General features: G+C 57.7%; 1 protein-coding gene across 1 annotated transcript; it reads left to right on the top strand.

Moving 5' to 3' along the window:
- The first annotated feature begins 315 nt into the window (after positions 1-315).
- Positions 316-12729, top strand: PRMT2 (protein arginine methyltransferase 2). Its single transcript, XM_078154599.1, is given in 12 exon segments — positions 316-404; positions 1996-2068; positions 3682-3781; positions 5658-5765; positions 7010-7192; positions 7343-7504; positions 8250-8827; positions 10370-10499; positions 10707-10843; positions 11558-11729; positions 12468-12526; positions 12643-12729. Coding segments are annotated over 9 exon segments (1590 nt in total). The 5' UTR covers positions 316-404; positions 1996-2068; positions 3682-3694; the 3' UTR covers positions 12501-12526; positions 12643-12729.
- The last annotated feature ends 1004 nt before the right edge of the window (positions 12730-13733 follow it).

Raw genomic sequence — 13733 nt, 5'->3', positions numbered from 1 at the left:
ACTTGACAGATGGGGAAACGGAGGCTCCGGAGAGGGGAGCGACTGCCCCAGGGCTCCCATCCAAGATTAAATGTGAAGAAACTGAGGCAAGCCTCCCGCTCCTCGCAAAGCGGCGGGGGAGTGGAACCGACCCTGCGCGCACGCGCAGATCTCCAAGGAGGAGGAGCCATCACTGCCAGGGATCAGGAAACGATAGAAGGATCTGCGCAAGCGCCTTAAGACAGTCACGTGGTGTCCCTCCGGCGCTCCTAGGAGCTGGGGGGAATAGGGAGGGTGGGGCGAGGATTGTGGGTGGAGCCTCCTCCCCAGGCCCCGCCCCTGCCCGGCCCACGCTTGCGCAGTTGCCTCCAGGGCTTAGGCGGCCCCAGGCAGAGGCGTCCCCGGCGGTTCCCTGCTTTTCCTGGGTAAGATGGGGACGTGGGAGGAAGGGGCTGCGTGGGGCCAGCCAGGCCCGGGCTACCTCAGTTTCCCCACCCGTGACAGGAGCGGGTCTGGAGAGAGGGCGGGAGAAGCTGGGGCTGCCTCAGTTTCCTCATTTGTCAAATGCGTGGGAGGAGGAAGGGGCGCACCGGCCTTCCTCTGAGACACCGCCCCCCTCGTCCCTCCCCCGGCTTCCTCTGTTTCCCTGTTTATTACAGGTTGGGGGGGCCAGTACACAGTAGGTGCTACATAAATGTCCATTGCTAGATACAGCACGATTAACATTTATGAAGCGCCCACTGCATACCACCACTGCACGCTGTGCTGAGCTCTGGGGAGAACAAGCCCCAGGAGGACAGTGCCTGCCCTCACGCAGCTTACAGTCTAGTTAGGGAAGGCAGCTCAGAGGAGGAAGCTGAAGGGAAAGGGGGAGGGGGCAGAGGCGAGGGAGGGCCCTGCTGCTGGCTGGCTACCCAAAGGGTGCCGTCTCCATGACGATGGGTTTCCTGCTGGGGGTGAATGAGGTGGGTGGGAGTCAGAGAGGTCGCAGAGACCCTCACTCCTCCCTGCCTCGGTTTCCCAATCTGTCCAGTGAAGAGGTCAGACTGGATGCCCCTGGTCTGAGGAGTCTGTGACCCAGGGTTGGAAACTCTACAGTAGTAGCTTCCCTGCCCTTGAACTCTGACCCCAAGCACTCATGGACTCAGACCTGCAGAGGACGACCTCTGAGAGGGTCTGTACCAGCCCCCTGCTTTGCAGATGGGGTGACTGACACCCAGGGAGGGGGAGAGGCATGCCTGAAGTGGCAGAGGTAATGAGGGAGTCAGGATTCATACCCAGGACCCAGGACTCCAAACAGACCAGCACGCCTTCCACCACACCGTCCTGCCTCCCGGATCTAGGTGGTCTGGTGGAGTCTGCCAGCCCCACATCTCTCCCCTGAGTCCTCTCCACTGACACAGCCCCTGGTCTGATGCAGACCCTCGTCACCTCCTACCAGACCTTAACAAACATTTGTGTGTTGGACCAAAAATGTTGGCGGAGGATCATTTTTTGGCAAGGCCCTTCTTGAAATGGAACTTCCCTAGACCATCCCTGTTGAATGACTGGTCATCCACAGCGTTGGGGGCCACCCGGACCACTGTGGGAGAAGGGGACAAAGGCCCTGGGTCCCCAGGTACCCAGAGGCACCTTCAGCACGGCTCCTGGGATTAACCCCTCGCTGTCCTTGCCTTAGGGTCCCTTCCCCCCACCCCTCATTGCATAGGGAATTACTGAACTCCCCCCCCCCCAGAAGAGCCTAGCGCTCATGGCTCAGCTCAGTCCTGCAGCGTCTCCTCCTCACCACTTACGGGAACCAAAAGCCTTCGCTGCTGAAGGATCCCAGAGGCCTGGCAAGGTTCTCCCTGTCTGACGCAACGGGCAGATGTCTTTGGTCTCCAAGGTCAGCGAGGACGAGATGATGCCGCCTTTTCTAGCTCAAAAATAGACATTTTCCTCCAACACGCACACTATTCATTTGTGTAACTGACTGCGTGCTGTGAATAGCCGTCTTCTCTTCTCTGTTTCACGCAGTGTTAATAGCGTTTAGCTTGTGAATGCTGCCTCAAGAATCTGCGTGTAAGAAGACTCCTCGATGAGGCCAGTGGTAAGGTGCCATCCAGCTTCCAGTCTGCCCCAGAAGAAACGGCTACTTGCTTCACTCTTAATTGACTTCTCACCACTAACTTGTGACTGATGAGTGACAACCCTCCTGGGTCTCAGAAAAATCCCACCACACGGTGCTGGAGCTGTCCTCTTTATAGGATCCAGGCTTAATCAGTTCTCTATCTGTGGCCACTTGTATAAGACTCCTCCCCAGAGACTTGGACAAGTGGCAAAGGAAAAGGCTGCCTCATTGCTAATTGCCCACGATGCAACCTGCAAAGGGGTTTTTTTAAGTGCTGATTTAATGAAGCTTAATTGTCTCTATCAGCCTGTTTGAGCCATGGATGTGAGGCCCTGTTCCCCTCCCTACTAGCTGCTCCAAGAGGGTTCTAGAGGCATTATGTCTCTGTAGCACTCAAGGGAGGGCCATCTACACAGAAAGCATTTATGTGGCTCCAAGTAGATGGGACAGGGAAAGACTGTGGGGGAGGGAGGCGGGGGGTGCAAATGGAGACCATACTGGTTCAAGACCCAGCGACCCTGGGCCAGTCCCCAGAATCAGGGTCTGCACCTGAAAAGTGGGGGCGATTGGCTTCATATAAGAGCTCCTAAGGTGGTCTTCCAGCACCAGAGTTGAAAGGGGCACTCAGGGATCACCAAGAAGGAGACCCAGCAGGTGGGCCCTCCAGCCCCTGCACAGAGACGTCCAGGAATGGGTGGCCCTGGGTCCCCCAGGCAGCCCCTTCTGCTCCGGGGCCACCCTGCCAGCTCTCGTGAGCACCATGCCAGGGCTGGGGATTCGCTGACAGTCTTCCTAGTGAGACGCACAACAGCTTTGCCAGGAGTCCACGTTGGATTTGCTGGACTCTGGTCCATGGGTTCTTAATTCGGGGTCCATGAGTTTGGCCTTGTTTTGTTTTATGGTTCACCACGTTTCAGTACAGTAGTTTGCTGTTTTTTGTGTTTTGGTAACCCGGTGTATCCTCTGGTTCTGGGAAGGATCCGCAGGCTTCACCAGGCTGCCTGCCCAAGGGGTCCAGGACACACAAAAGAGGAAGACCCTTGCCCTGGTCCCTTCCCTTCTTTGGAAAACAGAGCCTTTGTCCTTCTGTCTCCAAAGTGTGTCCGAGCGTGGCCCAGCGGTCACCTGTCCTGGTTCTTTCAGCTCCAGTAGACGTGGTTCATCTGGGCCAAGGGACTTGCGTGCACCAGGGCAGCCGGACTCTTTCTTCTTGGGTATCCCCTCCCCACCAGCCGTGTTTGCTCTGTTATCTCCAGTGATAGAGGAAGCAGAAGCAGAATTGGAATTGCCTGGGTCCTCCGTGCTGCTGGCCACACAGTCACCCACTCCCCTGATGCCCTGCAGCAGGCCCTGATTCAGCTCTGAAGGGGCCCTGGGTACCTAGCAGCCGTACCAGAAGGCTGCACCATCAGTGACTGGCTAGCAGCGTATAAGACACAATGCATGTTGTAAACGTCCTCTAGCTCTCCTGGAAGAGAAGCAAGTGCAGATCTGCTCTTTTCTGGATTCCTTTGGTGCGGGGCTTAGGACAGACTTCAGAAGGGTGATAGGTCTAGTTAACCATCAGTGCTTTCTCTCTCTGTTAACATTAGAAACCAAAAGAAGATGAAACATGAGGAGGAGGACCCCCATGGGACAGAGCTGGAGAGAGTGCCGGCCCCTCCCTGCGGCGCTGCCCCCAGGGAGGCACAGGTAACGGGGAGCTTGAGTGTTTGGGGGCCAACCCCTGAGCCCTGAGGTAGCCCGCAGCAAGCACGTTGGAGACCCTCTGCGGGGGTGGCCCTTGGCCCCAAGAGACACGGTGCACGTGGGGCTGCCAGCTCTGTGGGGGCCCACCGCGCTGAAAAGGTCATGTCAAGGAGGCCTGTCCCTGGGAAGCGGGCAGTGGCCGCAGAGAGGCTGGGGAAAGCCACGCTGACACCCTCCTGTCCTTGGAAGTCTGTAGAAACACAGGGGCAGCTAGGTGGCACCGCAGATGGAGCACCGGCCCTGGAGTCAGGAGGCCCTGAGTTCCAGTTCCGCCTCAGACACATAACACTCACTAGCTGTGTGACTCTGGGCAAGTCACTTAACCCCAAATGCCAAAAAAAAAAAAAACCACAAGGACAGAAACAGAGCCAGACCCAAACAGCGCCACCTTGTGTTTGCACACCCACTTGTTGGGCGTGTGCACGTGCCCTCATTTCAGCCAGAGGTTGCGGGAAAGTCTGTCCCCCGAACCCCCAAAAAGCTCAGTTGGGGAGGGGGGCATTTTGTTTGTTTTGCTTTACCCAAAAATACTTTCAGATTGTTTCCTCTGGTAGAAAGCTCCTTGGCTCCTTGGATAAGGGATTCCATTTGCAAAAGCTGAATGCAGACACAAGGCCCACGTCTGATTCAGAGCTGTAACAATAACAATAATAATAATTGCTGACGTTTCCGTCATGCTTGGAGGTTTGCAGAGTCTGACGTACAAGGACTCAGGGAGGTGCCGTTATTATCCCCATTTTACAGATGAGCAAACTGAGAGTAGTTAAGGGCCTTCCTAAGGCCCCATGGCCATTGTCAGGAGGAGGGATTGGAGCTTCCTGACTCCCATTCTGGCCACATCCCTCTGCTGGCATTTGGATGGCATCACAGCCTCCATCCCTGGGGCAAGTCATCTGGGACCAGAATAATAATACAGTTGGATGGATGCCAGCCAAGACACAAGTCCCTGAGAGCGCATCTTGAGAGGCCTTTCCTCTGATTTTGTGGCTAGCCGGGCGGCAGCCTGGGGCCAAATTGGTAGTCAGAAGACTGAGGCAGTGGGCAAGGCCAGGCCAGGCTGCCCCCCAGAGGACTTTGCACAGGGCTGGGCAGGAAGGAGGCGCGAGAGAGGCAAGGCCACAGAGGGGCAGTGACACAGGGAACCCACCCTCCTGAGAGCCGGGACACATCTGTGCCCACCCCCGCCGGTGACCGCGTCACGTCGGGAGGACGCTGATGGGGCTGGCCAGGGATGGTGGAAGTAGGAGCCGCCTGGGTCGGAGTATTGATTAAAGCCACTAGAAATCCCAGAAGACGGGCCCGCTGGCAGCCTGTGGGCGCAGATAGGATCAGACCTTGTGTTGAGCTCACAGGGTGACAGCAAGCGGGCTGTCTGCGTCCATCGCATCCTGCAGAAGTCACCCTGGAACTGACACCCCGATCACCAGTGGAGGTGAAGCGGAGGCCTGGGGCTGCCTTGAGGCAAATGGAAGCCTGTCAGCGGCAATCCTAGCGCCCTTGGCCAGCCAGCTGTCGCCTCAGTGCTGTGCAGGAACCCCTCGGCCAGAAGGCTTTGCAGGGGACGCAATGGATCTGCCCCACAAGACCCATAAAGAGGCCTCCAGAGATGGTGGCGCCTGTCTGCCAGGCCTTGCTCACGAGCTGTGATGGAGGAGGGGAAGGGACAAGCATTTATTAAGCACCACTGGGATACTCGTAGCGAGATGGGGCAGCAGTGCCCATTAGGTGACTGTGGCCTCTACTGGAATGCACAGGGGGATGAAATCCTGGCCCAGACATTCCATCCCAGCCTCCATCTCATTGCCTTGGTTTTGTGCAGAAAGTGGGAGAAACCAAAGAACGGGATGATGAAGACCCGGTAAAAGAGAGTGTGGAGCCCGAGGAGCTCGTGGCCATCGCAGACTACACGGCAACGGATGAGACGCAGGTGATGATGCTTCCCTGGGCATGGACCGTGATGTCCAGGACAGGACAGGACTTATGTCTAAGCAGCTGAAAGCTGTGGCATCTGGAAGAGGGGGTGGGGACCCCCTCTGACGGGTCTGGGGGAGTGGGGACTTCCTCTGATAGGACTGGGGGAGTGGGGACACCCTCTGACGGGTCTGGGGGAGTGGGGACTTCCTCTGCAGGACTGGGGGGTAGGGACACCCTCTGATAGGACTGGGGGAGTGGGGACCCCCTCTGATAGGACTGGGGAGGTGGGGACACCCTCTGATAGGACTAGGGGGGTGGGGACACCCTCTGACGGGTCTGGGGGAGTGAGGACTCCCTCTGATAGGACTAGGGGAGTGGGGACACCCTCTGACGGGCCTAGGGGAGTGGGGACTCCCTCTGACGGGTTTGGGGGAGTGGGGACTCCCTCTGATAGGACTGGGGGGGTGGGGACACCCTCTGACAGGACTAGGAGGGTGGGGATGGGGATGCAGGAAAGAGGAGGGACATGGAGCACAGACAGGGAGGAGTCGCCCTCCAGAGCCAGAATGAGCTGGGAGGGGCTCAGTCTTTATATTTTTGGCTGCTAGCAGAAGCTGGGACATCGCACATGTATACCCAGGAAGGCTCATGTCCTGTTTGTCCCTCCCCTGGCTCCCCCTCTGAAGGAATCCCTCTCTTCAATGGGCTGAGCTGGCCAGACGTTGGCACTTCTTTCCAGCAGTGTCCTGACTGATGAGCACAATGTGGGTGGGGGGCGCCCCATGATGCTCCCGGAGGAATTGAGGCCTGGGACAGAGGACGCACCCAGAGTCTTGAGGGGCCAGACTTGCCTCTGTCTCCTCCTCACCAGCCCTTGACCCTGTCGCCAGGCGCCCAGGCATTGAAAATGGGCAGCCCTCGGTGGGAATTGTCCAGCTGCCAGTCTTTCCAAGGTTGACAGGAGTCTTCAGTCAAAGCTGATGCATGTGGCTCGTGGAACGGCCTGCTCTGCATCTTACACAGTTCTGGGCCTGCAGCCCCGGAGTGATAGCCGCAGCGGTGTGGCCTAGCCACCGGCCCCCAGGAAGTCAACCTTCCTGTTCACTTATGGTGGCCATTGACAGACACCAGCACAGATGGGGCCCCTGTGTCCAGGCCTCGCTCCTGGGAGGGGGACGGCCTTAGCAGTTCTCTTCAGAGGCTCCATCTGGCATTTTCTGGCCTCGTGGGACTTCCTTCCTGCCTCTTGTTTTCCAGCTCAGTTTCTGCAGGGGAGAGAAGCTGCTGGTGCTGAGGTGGGTGACAGCCGACTGGTGGTGGGGCGAGCAGGAGGGCCGCCACGGGTACATCCCTGCCAGCTACATGAGGGAGAGCTTGGACGACGCAGAGCCTGAAGACACGTGGCAAGATGAGGAATACTTTGGCAGCTACGGAGCCCTGGTAACGCCTCTCTGTGTGAAAATCTGTCTCTCACCTTCTGTTTCCCGTGTCCTAAAGAAGCTTTCTGCCCCCTCCAGTCTTGGTCACGATAGGTGGCATTTGCAGTCACCTCAGCTGGCCAGCACCAAGACAGGCATCCATTTCCTTTAGAGACTGCACTTGGAAATGCTGTCAGATCAGCCGAGGACAGCCGTGTACCACCAGGTGATCCTGCAGCACAAAGAATTTCTGGAAGATAAAGTGATTTTGGATGTTGGGTGCGGCACTGGCATCCTCAGCCTCTTCTGTGCCCGTTACGCACGGCCCAGAGCAGTGAGTACAGACGCCGCAGGCGGAGCCTTGTCTCAGGAGGAGGGAGCTTGGTCACCACCCCTGCTGCCGGGTGTGAGGCCCTCGCCTAGGCACAAGGGGCACGGGCCATGCTTCCCGACCTCCCAGATGGGGATCCGTTTTCGGGCGTAAACGGGCCATTTGTCTGCCTCTTGGTAGTCTGAGCAGAGCATCGCCTGGGGTGCTAAGTGACTGGCTCTGGAGTCACACAGCTCGTGTGAGGAGGCCTAAGGCGGGCCGGGTGCCCAGGCACTCCCTCCCCTCCTGTGTTTCCTCCATCCAAGAGCCTCATCCAGGGGTGGGGACGGTGCCCACGTGCTAGGTTTCTACACCCCGGGGTCAGAAGATTGAGAATGGGCAGGCCTTCGAAGGCTTCTGCTCTGGCTCCGTGATCTCACAGACCTCTAGCAAGTTTAGAGGGTCTCAGTGGTAGCAAACAGGAACAAGATGGAAAACCAGGGCCAGCTCCTGTTCCGCTGTTCTATCCTTGCAAAAGCCCATGACGGTGTGATAGTTGTGGTGTCACACAGTTACCAGTGGCCCAGTATCCCTAACCATTAGAGAAGATGCGGCCCGGGGGAGTAGCAGGGGCAGCCTGGGCCCCTCCGGCTCTGCTATGGTTCTCACACACCGCTCACGGACAAGGCGGGAGACCCGTTTAGGAGTGTTGGCACTGACATGCCGGGTGCCAGCCAAGCAGTGAGGGTGCCCTCCTCCATGCCCGCAGGTCTATGCTGTGGAGGCCAGCGAGATGGCCCAGCACACCGAGCAGCTGGTGCTACACAGTGGCTTTGCAGACAGAATCACTGTCTTTCAGCAGAAGGTGGAGGACGTGACCCTGCCAGGGAAGGTGGATGTGCTGGTGTCAGAGTGGATGGGAGTGAGTGCGGGGAGCAGCGCAGGCCTTACCCTCCTCTGGGCCCCCGTGAGCGGCACCTTCTTGATCGAGGCCTCACGGGAGCCGGTGGGAGGAGGGCTCAAGCTAGCCCAGGCCTTGACTGGCCAGAGGCAGCGTGGACACGGCTACCACCCGGGAGCCAGGGAAGGGGCCGGGGTAACTGACCACGGAGCAGAAGCGTCAGGTCCACACTCAGTGCTTCACTTGTGTCCTTTTTCCCTCTGTCTGTAGTCTGAGTTCATGACTGAGTCTGTGCTCTACGCAAGGGACAAGTGGCTTTCCCCTGATGGGGTCGTTTGGCCGACCACGGCTGTGATCTGCCTCGCCCCCTGCAGTGCTAAGAAGGACTGTGACCACGATGTCCTCTTCTGGGACAACGCCTGCGTGTTTGACCTCAGCTCTTTAAAGTGAGCGGCCCCCAAACGAGCTCCCCGCAGAGCCAACCAGGACTGCCGCGTGGGCTCCGACAGGCAGGGCTCTCGACAGCCTGGTGGACAATGTGCACGATCAGCTCGCTGTGTTCCAGCGTTCTTCCACGATCAGCTGCCGGGGGCCACCAGGGAGTCTGGCATGAAACCCCAGCCAGGGGATGAAGGCATCGTTGGGGCTGGGCATCTGCTACAACGGCTCGCCCTTGCCAGGGAAAGAAGGGCCACCTGGAATGGCTGTGTGTGGTTTCTTGTAAAAGGAGCTGCTTGGTCCAGGGGAAAGAGGCAGCAGACCTGGGTTCAAATCCCACCCTTGTTACTTACTCCCCTGCGACTTCAGGCAAATCATTGCTCTGCTCTGGGCCACAAGCTCGGGCCTATAAGAGAGTGGCCTCTGAGCCCCTTCCCAGCTCCAGAGTGGGGGGGGGGGGTGTCTTCGTGTGGGGGGAGGGGCGGCTGGTCTCCAGCTCCACCACACCAGCCTCAGAGGTTTGCACAGGGTTGTTAACATCTCTCTCTTCATCCTTACTCTGTGTTCCTTATGTGTCCCTCGGCTTCCTTCCGCACCCCATGTAAGGCCACCTCTCTGTCTCTGTGTCTCTGTCTCCCTCCCTCTCTTCTTTCTCCCCTCCTCTTCTCTGTTCCTCTCTTTCTCTCTCTCTCTGTCTCTGTCTCCCTCTCTCTCACCCTCCCCCCCATCATCATCATCATCATCATCATCACTATTCAGGGGCTCTCTTGTACCCCCTTCTCTGGCGATGAGACTGAACCAGTGACTCCTTCCATCCTGTCCTTTGGATCAGAAGGCTTCCGTCTTTCTCTTGGAGAGGTTGCAGCGATTCTTTCCCCTTGGGTAGGGCCACATTTGGGGGCGTCAGTGCAGCTCACCCTGCATCTGGGGTGTTTAGCCTGACCCTTTGGGCCGCAAGATGTGCTCTGGTCCGTCTGTGCTCCCTTCCTTGTCCCCTTGGGTGTCCAGTAAAAGGTTGTAGTCCTGGGTGGGAGTGTGGCTGTCTCTGGAGCCCGTTGCCGCCCTTGTATGGGAGCAGGCAGGGTGAGACGGCAAAGGAGGGGAGGCCATGAGGGCTCTCTCAGGTTGGTGTCGTCCACAGGCCTGGTTGTTTGATGACTGCTGACAAAGCCTCCCAGCTCTTTGAGCATGATGTTGTCCCCCCACGTCCTGGTGTGAGAGGGACAGAGCAGTGAAGCCCTGACCCTGAAAGGGGGCTTCTTAGCCGCAGGGGAGGGTGGTCAAATGGCCCGTGACTTGGAATTTGTAAAGAGGGGACCAGAAGACATGGGGGAAGTGTCTTCTCTCTGGCTGGCATGTGCCCTGGAGCCCTGGCACCAGCCATGGGTATCTGGGGTACCCTCATTTGGGGCATGCCGTGGGGAGCAGACACTGCTTCCAGACTAAGGTGGGTCCCTTTGCAGGTGAGAAAGGGAGGCGATGCCTGCTGGGGCTGGGGACGGTGGCTGTCACAGGACCTAATTCTGGCTCTTTTCTTCCACCTTGACCAGATCTTTGGCCATCAGGGAATTCTTTGCCAAGCCCAAGTACAATCATATTTTGGAGCCTGAAGAGTGTCTTTCAGACCCACGTCCTGTCTTCCAGTTGGACATGAAAACTGTGCAGATCCCTGACCTTGAGGTGAGAGAGAGGCCCGGCCTTGGCCTCAGCATCCCTGCAGAGCTTCCTCTGACATGGGCAGCCCTTGTCCATCTGAGCAGTCAGCCCCGCCCAGGGCCCCCGTAAGCCCCTTTCCTGCAGACGCAAGGTGGGCCACTCCCCTGCCTGCCTCTTGACTTGCCTCGGGCTGTGGTTGCAGACCCCTCCCTCTCTATTCCCTCACCCCAGAAGATGAAGGGTGAGCTCTGCTTCTGCATCCAGAGGTCCGGGACTCTGCATGGGTTTTCTGCCTGGTTCAGTGTTGAGTTCCAGAATGTGGGAGAAGACAGACCGCGGCTGGTGCTGAGCACAGGCCCCTCAGACCCGTGAGTGTTTGGGGCGGGGACCCCGGGGCCCTGAGCCAGGGGCTTTGGTTTAAGTTAGAAACGTTGATTTTTCAAAAGCTAAGGAAACAGGCCAGAACTGTAACATATTAAAATAATTAGAAGCACACATTAAGTGTCTGCTGTATACTAGGCCCCTGGCAGGAGGAAGCAAGGTTACAAATGGGATTTTAAAAGATCACAGAGAGGGTCCAGGTGTTGCCTTTGACCACTCTGCCTGTGTGACCCCGAGCAAGCCCGTAACTTCTCAGGGCTCGGGCACCTCCCAGACTACCATACGCTACAGGCGAGAGGCCAGTCCCCCGCAGCAGAACAGTCTGACCGGCTCCTTCCTTCCTGCCTCCAAACACACACGTGGGTGGGGACTCCCAGATGAGGGAACCCCGACCACCAGAGCAGGTCAGGCCCAGCTGGCAGCATGGGTCAGGTCTTCCTGCCCTGTCTCTGCTGTTCCTCAGCTGCTTGGAGAAAATGTGTACTTGACTCTGTGTCCCCAGCCAAGCTCTTGAACAGTTCTCATCGTATCCTAGGATTGAGGAAGCAGAAGGGACCTTAGGAGGGAATCTCTTCCAGTCACCCCTTTTACAGATGAAAAAACTGAGACCCACACGGCTTGATTTAGCGCTTCACCCCAGGGTTCAGCCAGTTATTCTGGGAGCAGGCAGGGTCCTCATTCAGTGATGCGTTCGCTCACAGCACAACGCATTGGAAACAGACCTTATTTATGCTGGACGAGCCTTTGGCCATCCGTGCCGGAGATGTGGTCACTGGCTCCATCGTGCTGCAGAGAAACCCGGTATGGAGGAGGCATATGTCCGTCACCCTGAGCTGGACCGTCACCTCCGAAAAAGACCCCACCTCTCCAAAGGTACCAGAGAGGGAGGGCCCTTCAGCGGCAGACATGGCTGTCTGACTCACACGGTTGGCTCCCAGTTTCTCCCTCTGACGTGGGTTCTGGTGACAAAGAAGAGAGGGTTTCCATATCCCCAGAGCCCCGCTGACATGGGTTAGAGAGAACCCCCCCCAGGAGGTTGGGTAGCAGAAAGGCCATGGTGGGTCCATCCAGACACAGCCCAGTCCATCCGTTGGACTTGTGTGGGCCATGCCGTCCAGCAGCTCCAGTAGGTGTGGAGTGTAGGCAGAGGGGTCCTCTCCCCCACACTCTTGTAGAGAGCCTGAATGTGGTCAGTGAGTACTGTTATTTTCACTGTGACTCCTTTCGGGGCATGGCCTAGAGTCAGTGGTTTCAAATGTGAAATAAAGTCAGGCCTGGCCCAAGGTGTCAGCTATCCTTCCAGCCAGCTTACAGAGTGACGCTCAGCAAAGTCCTCCTCTCCCGGTGTAGACTTGAGGTCTCAGAGAAATCGGCCTAATGGACAGTTGGCTTCCTCTGGGCCCGGGTCTAAAGCAGAAGGAGGACCCACCTTCCAGGGCCTCACAGGGATTCTGGGCCAGGCCCAACGGTTTTGTGTGCTCAGTGGAGCAGTGTAGGAAAGCACCCTGCTCCTTGCTAAAGGCTGTGTTGCTGTGAGGAAACATCTCTGAGTGCCCAAGAAATGGAAATCAGGAACGTTGGATTTCATCCCTTTTCCCCACTTTGTTTTAGGTTGGAGAGAAAACCTTCCCCATCTGGAGATGAGGCCTACGGAGGGCCCAGGCCAGCAGGTGGGATGACAACTGGGGGGGGGTGGCTGGGCCCCCTGCCCACCTCCCCAGCAGCCAAACTGAAACTGAAAGGTTGGGAAGTGGCCGAAGCCCCTCAGAACACCCCCATTTTACAGGTAAGGAAACTGAGGCCCACAGGGGCAAACAGACTTGCCCTGGGTCACGCAAGGAGTGGCAACGTGAGGAGGACCCAAAGGCTGCCCGCCACAACACCATCCTGCTCGTGCCTCCGACAGCCCAGGCCTTAGCCTTCCAGAGAGCTCTCTGTCCCTCCTGCATCCTTGCCCCCGAGGGCAGGTGGAAGTCACAACATCGGGCTGTTGTCACACAAAGCTCCAGGTGGAGACGTGGAGGACGTGTCTTACTGAACATCATACTGGGGGCATGGGGGAGGGGAGAAGCCCTGCCTCGTGGCCTCCCTGTCTCCTGGCTGTCCGTGGCCACGAACTGTCCCTTCGTTCTCGGGGCCTCCTTGCTTTGTCTGTGGCTCAGGCCTCGCCCACCTTTCGGAGCCTGGCTTCCTCTGTGCGTATGATCCTTCTGGTGCCCGTGATTGGCCCTCCTGTGTTTCTTGGAGCGCGCCTCATCTCTAACTGCACAGTAACAGGCCGTGACCTTCCGCTCCGTGGGCTCAGTGGCAGCCACTTTGTCTCCAGGTCTCTGCTGACCCGGGGGGCTGCTCGAACATTGTGGGAGGTGCTGGGCCTGTGCTCCCATCTTTGATTCCCTGGGAGCTCCACCCGGGTGTACCATGAGCAGCCCGGCCCAGGGTGTGGACGGCCCTGCTTCCCAATGGATACCCAGGGCATGTGATCCTCCGCCAGTGCTGTGCCAGTCCCTGGCTCCCCGCGGCTCCTCATCTTCGGCTTCTTTGCCAATTTGCTGGATGTGGCCTGAACAATCTGGGGAGGGGTGGGGGGGGGGGAGTTTGCTTGGTTTTTTTCCTGCATCTTACTAGCAGTGATTCCAGCGTTCTTTTCCTTTGTTTCCTTATCTGTTGGGGAAGTATTCGTTTTTCAGTTGTTTTAAGCTGTGAATCTGTGTGATTCCAGAAAAGGGGCTTCTGAGCTGTCAGTGACGTCACACTAGAAAGGAGGGACAAAGATCCCTCCTCCCTTTGGAAGCAAGCACAGGGCACCTAACCGAAGCTGTTCTCTGATTTGGAAGCAATAAAATCAGTTTTTATTTTTGATGGGTTTGCAAAGTG

Source organism: Phascolarctos cinereus, unplaced genomic scaffold (assembly GCF_003287225.1).
Source record: "Phascolarctos cinereus isolate Bilbo 61053 unplaced genomic scaffold, phaCin_HiC Scaffold_5;HRSCAF=322, whole genome shotgun sequence".
Lineage (NCBI taxonomy): Eukaryota > Metazoa > Chordata > Mammalia > Diprotodontia > Phascolarctidae > Phascolarctos > Phascolarctos cinereus.
The sequence above is the reverse complement of the archived record's forward strand: the minus strand, read 5'-3'. Positions and strand labels throughout refer to the sequence as shown.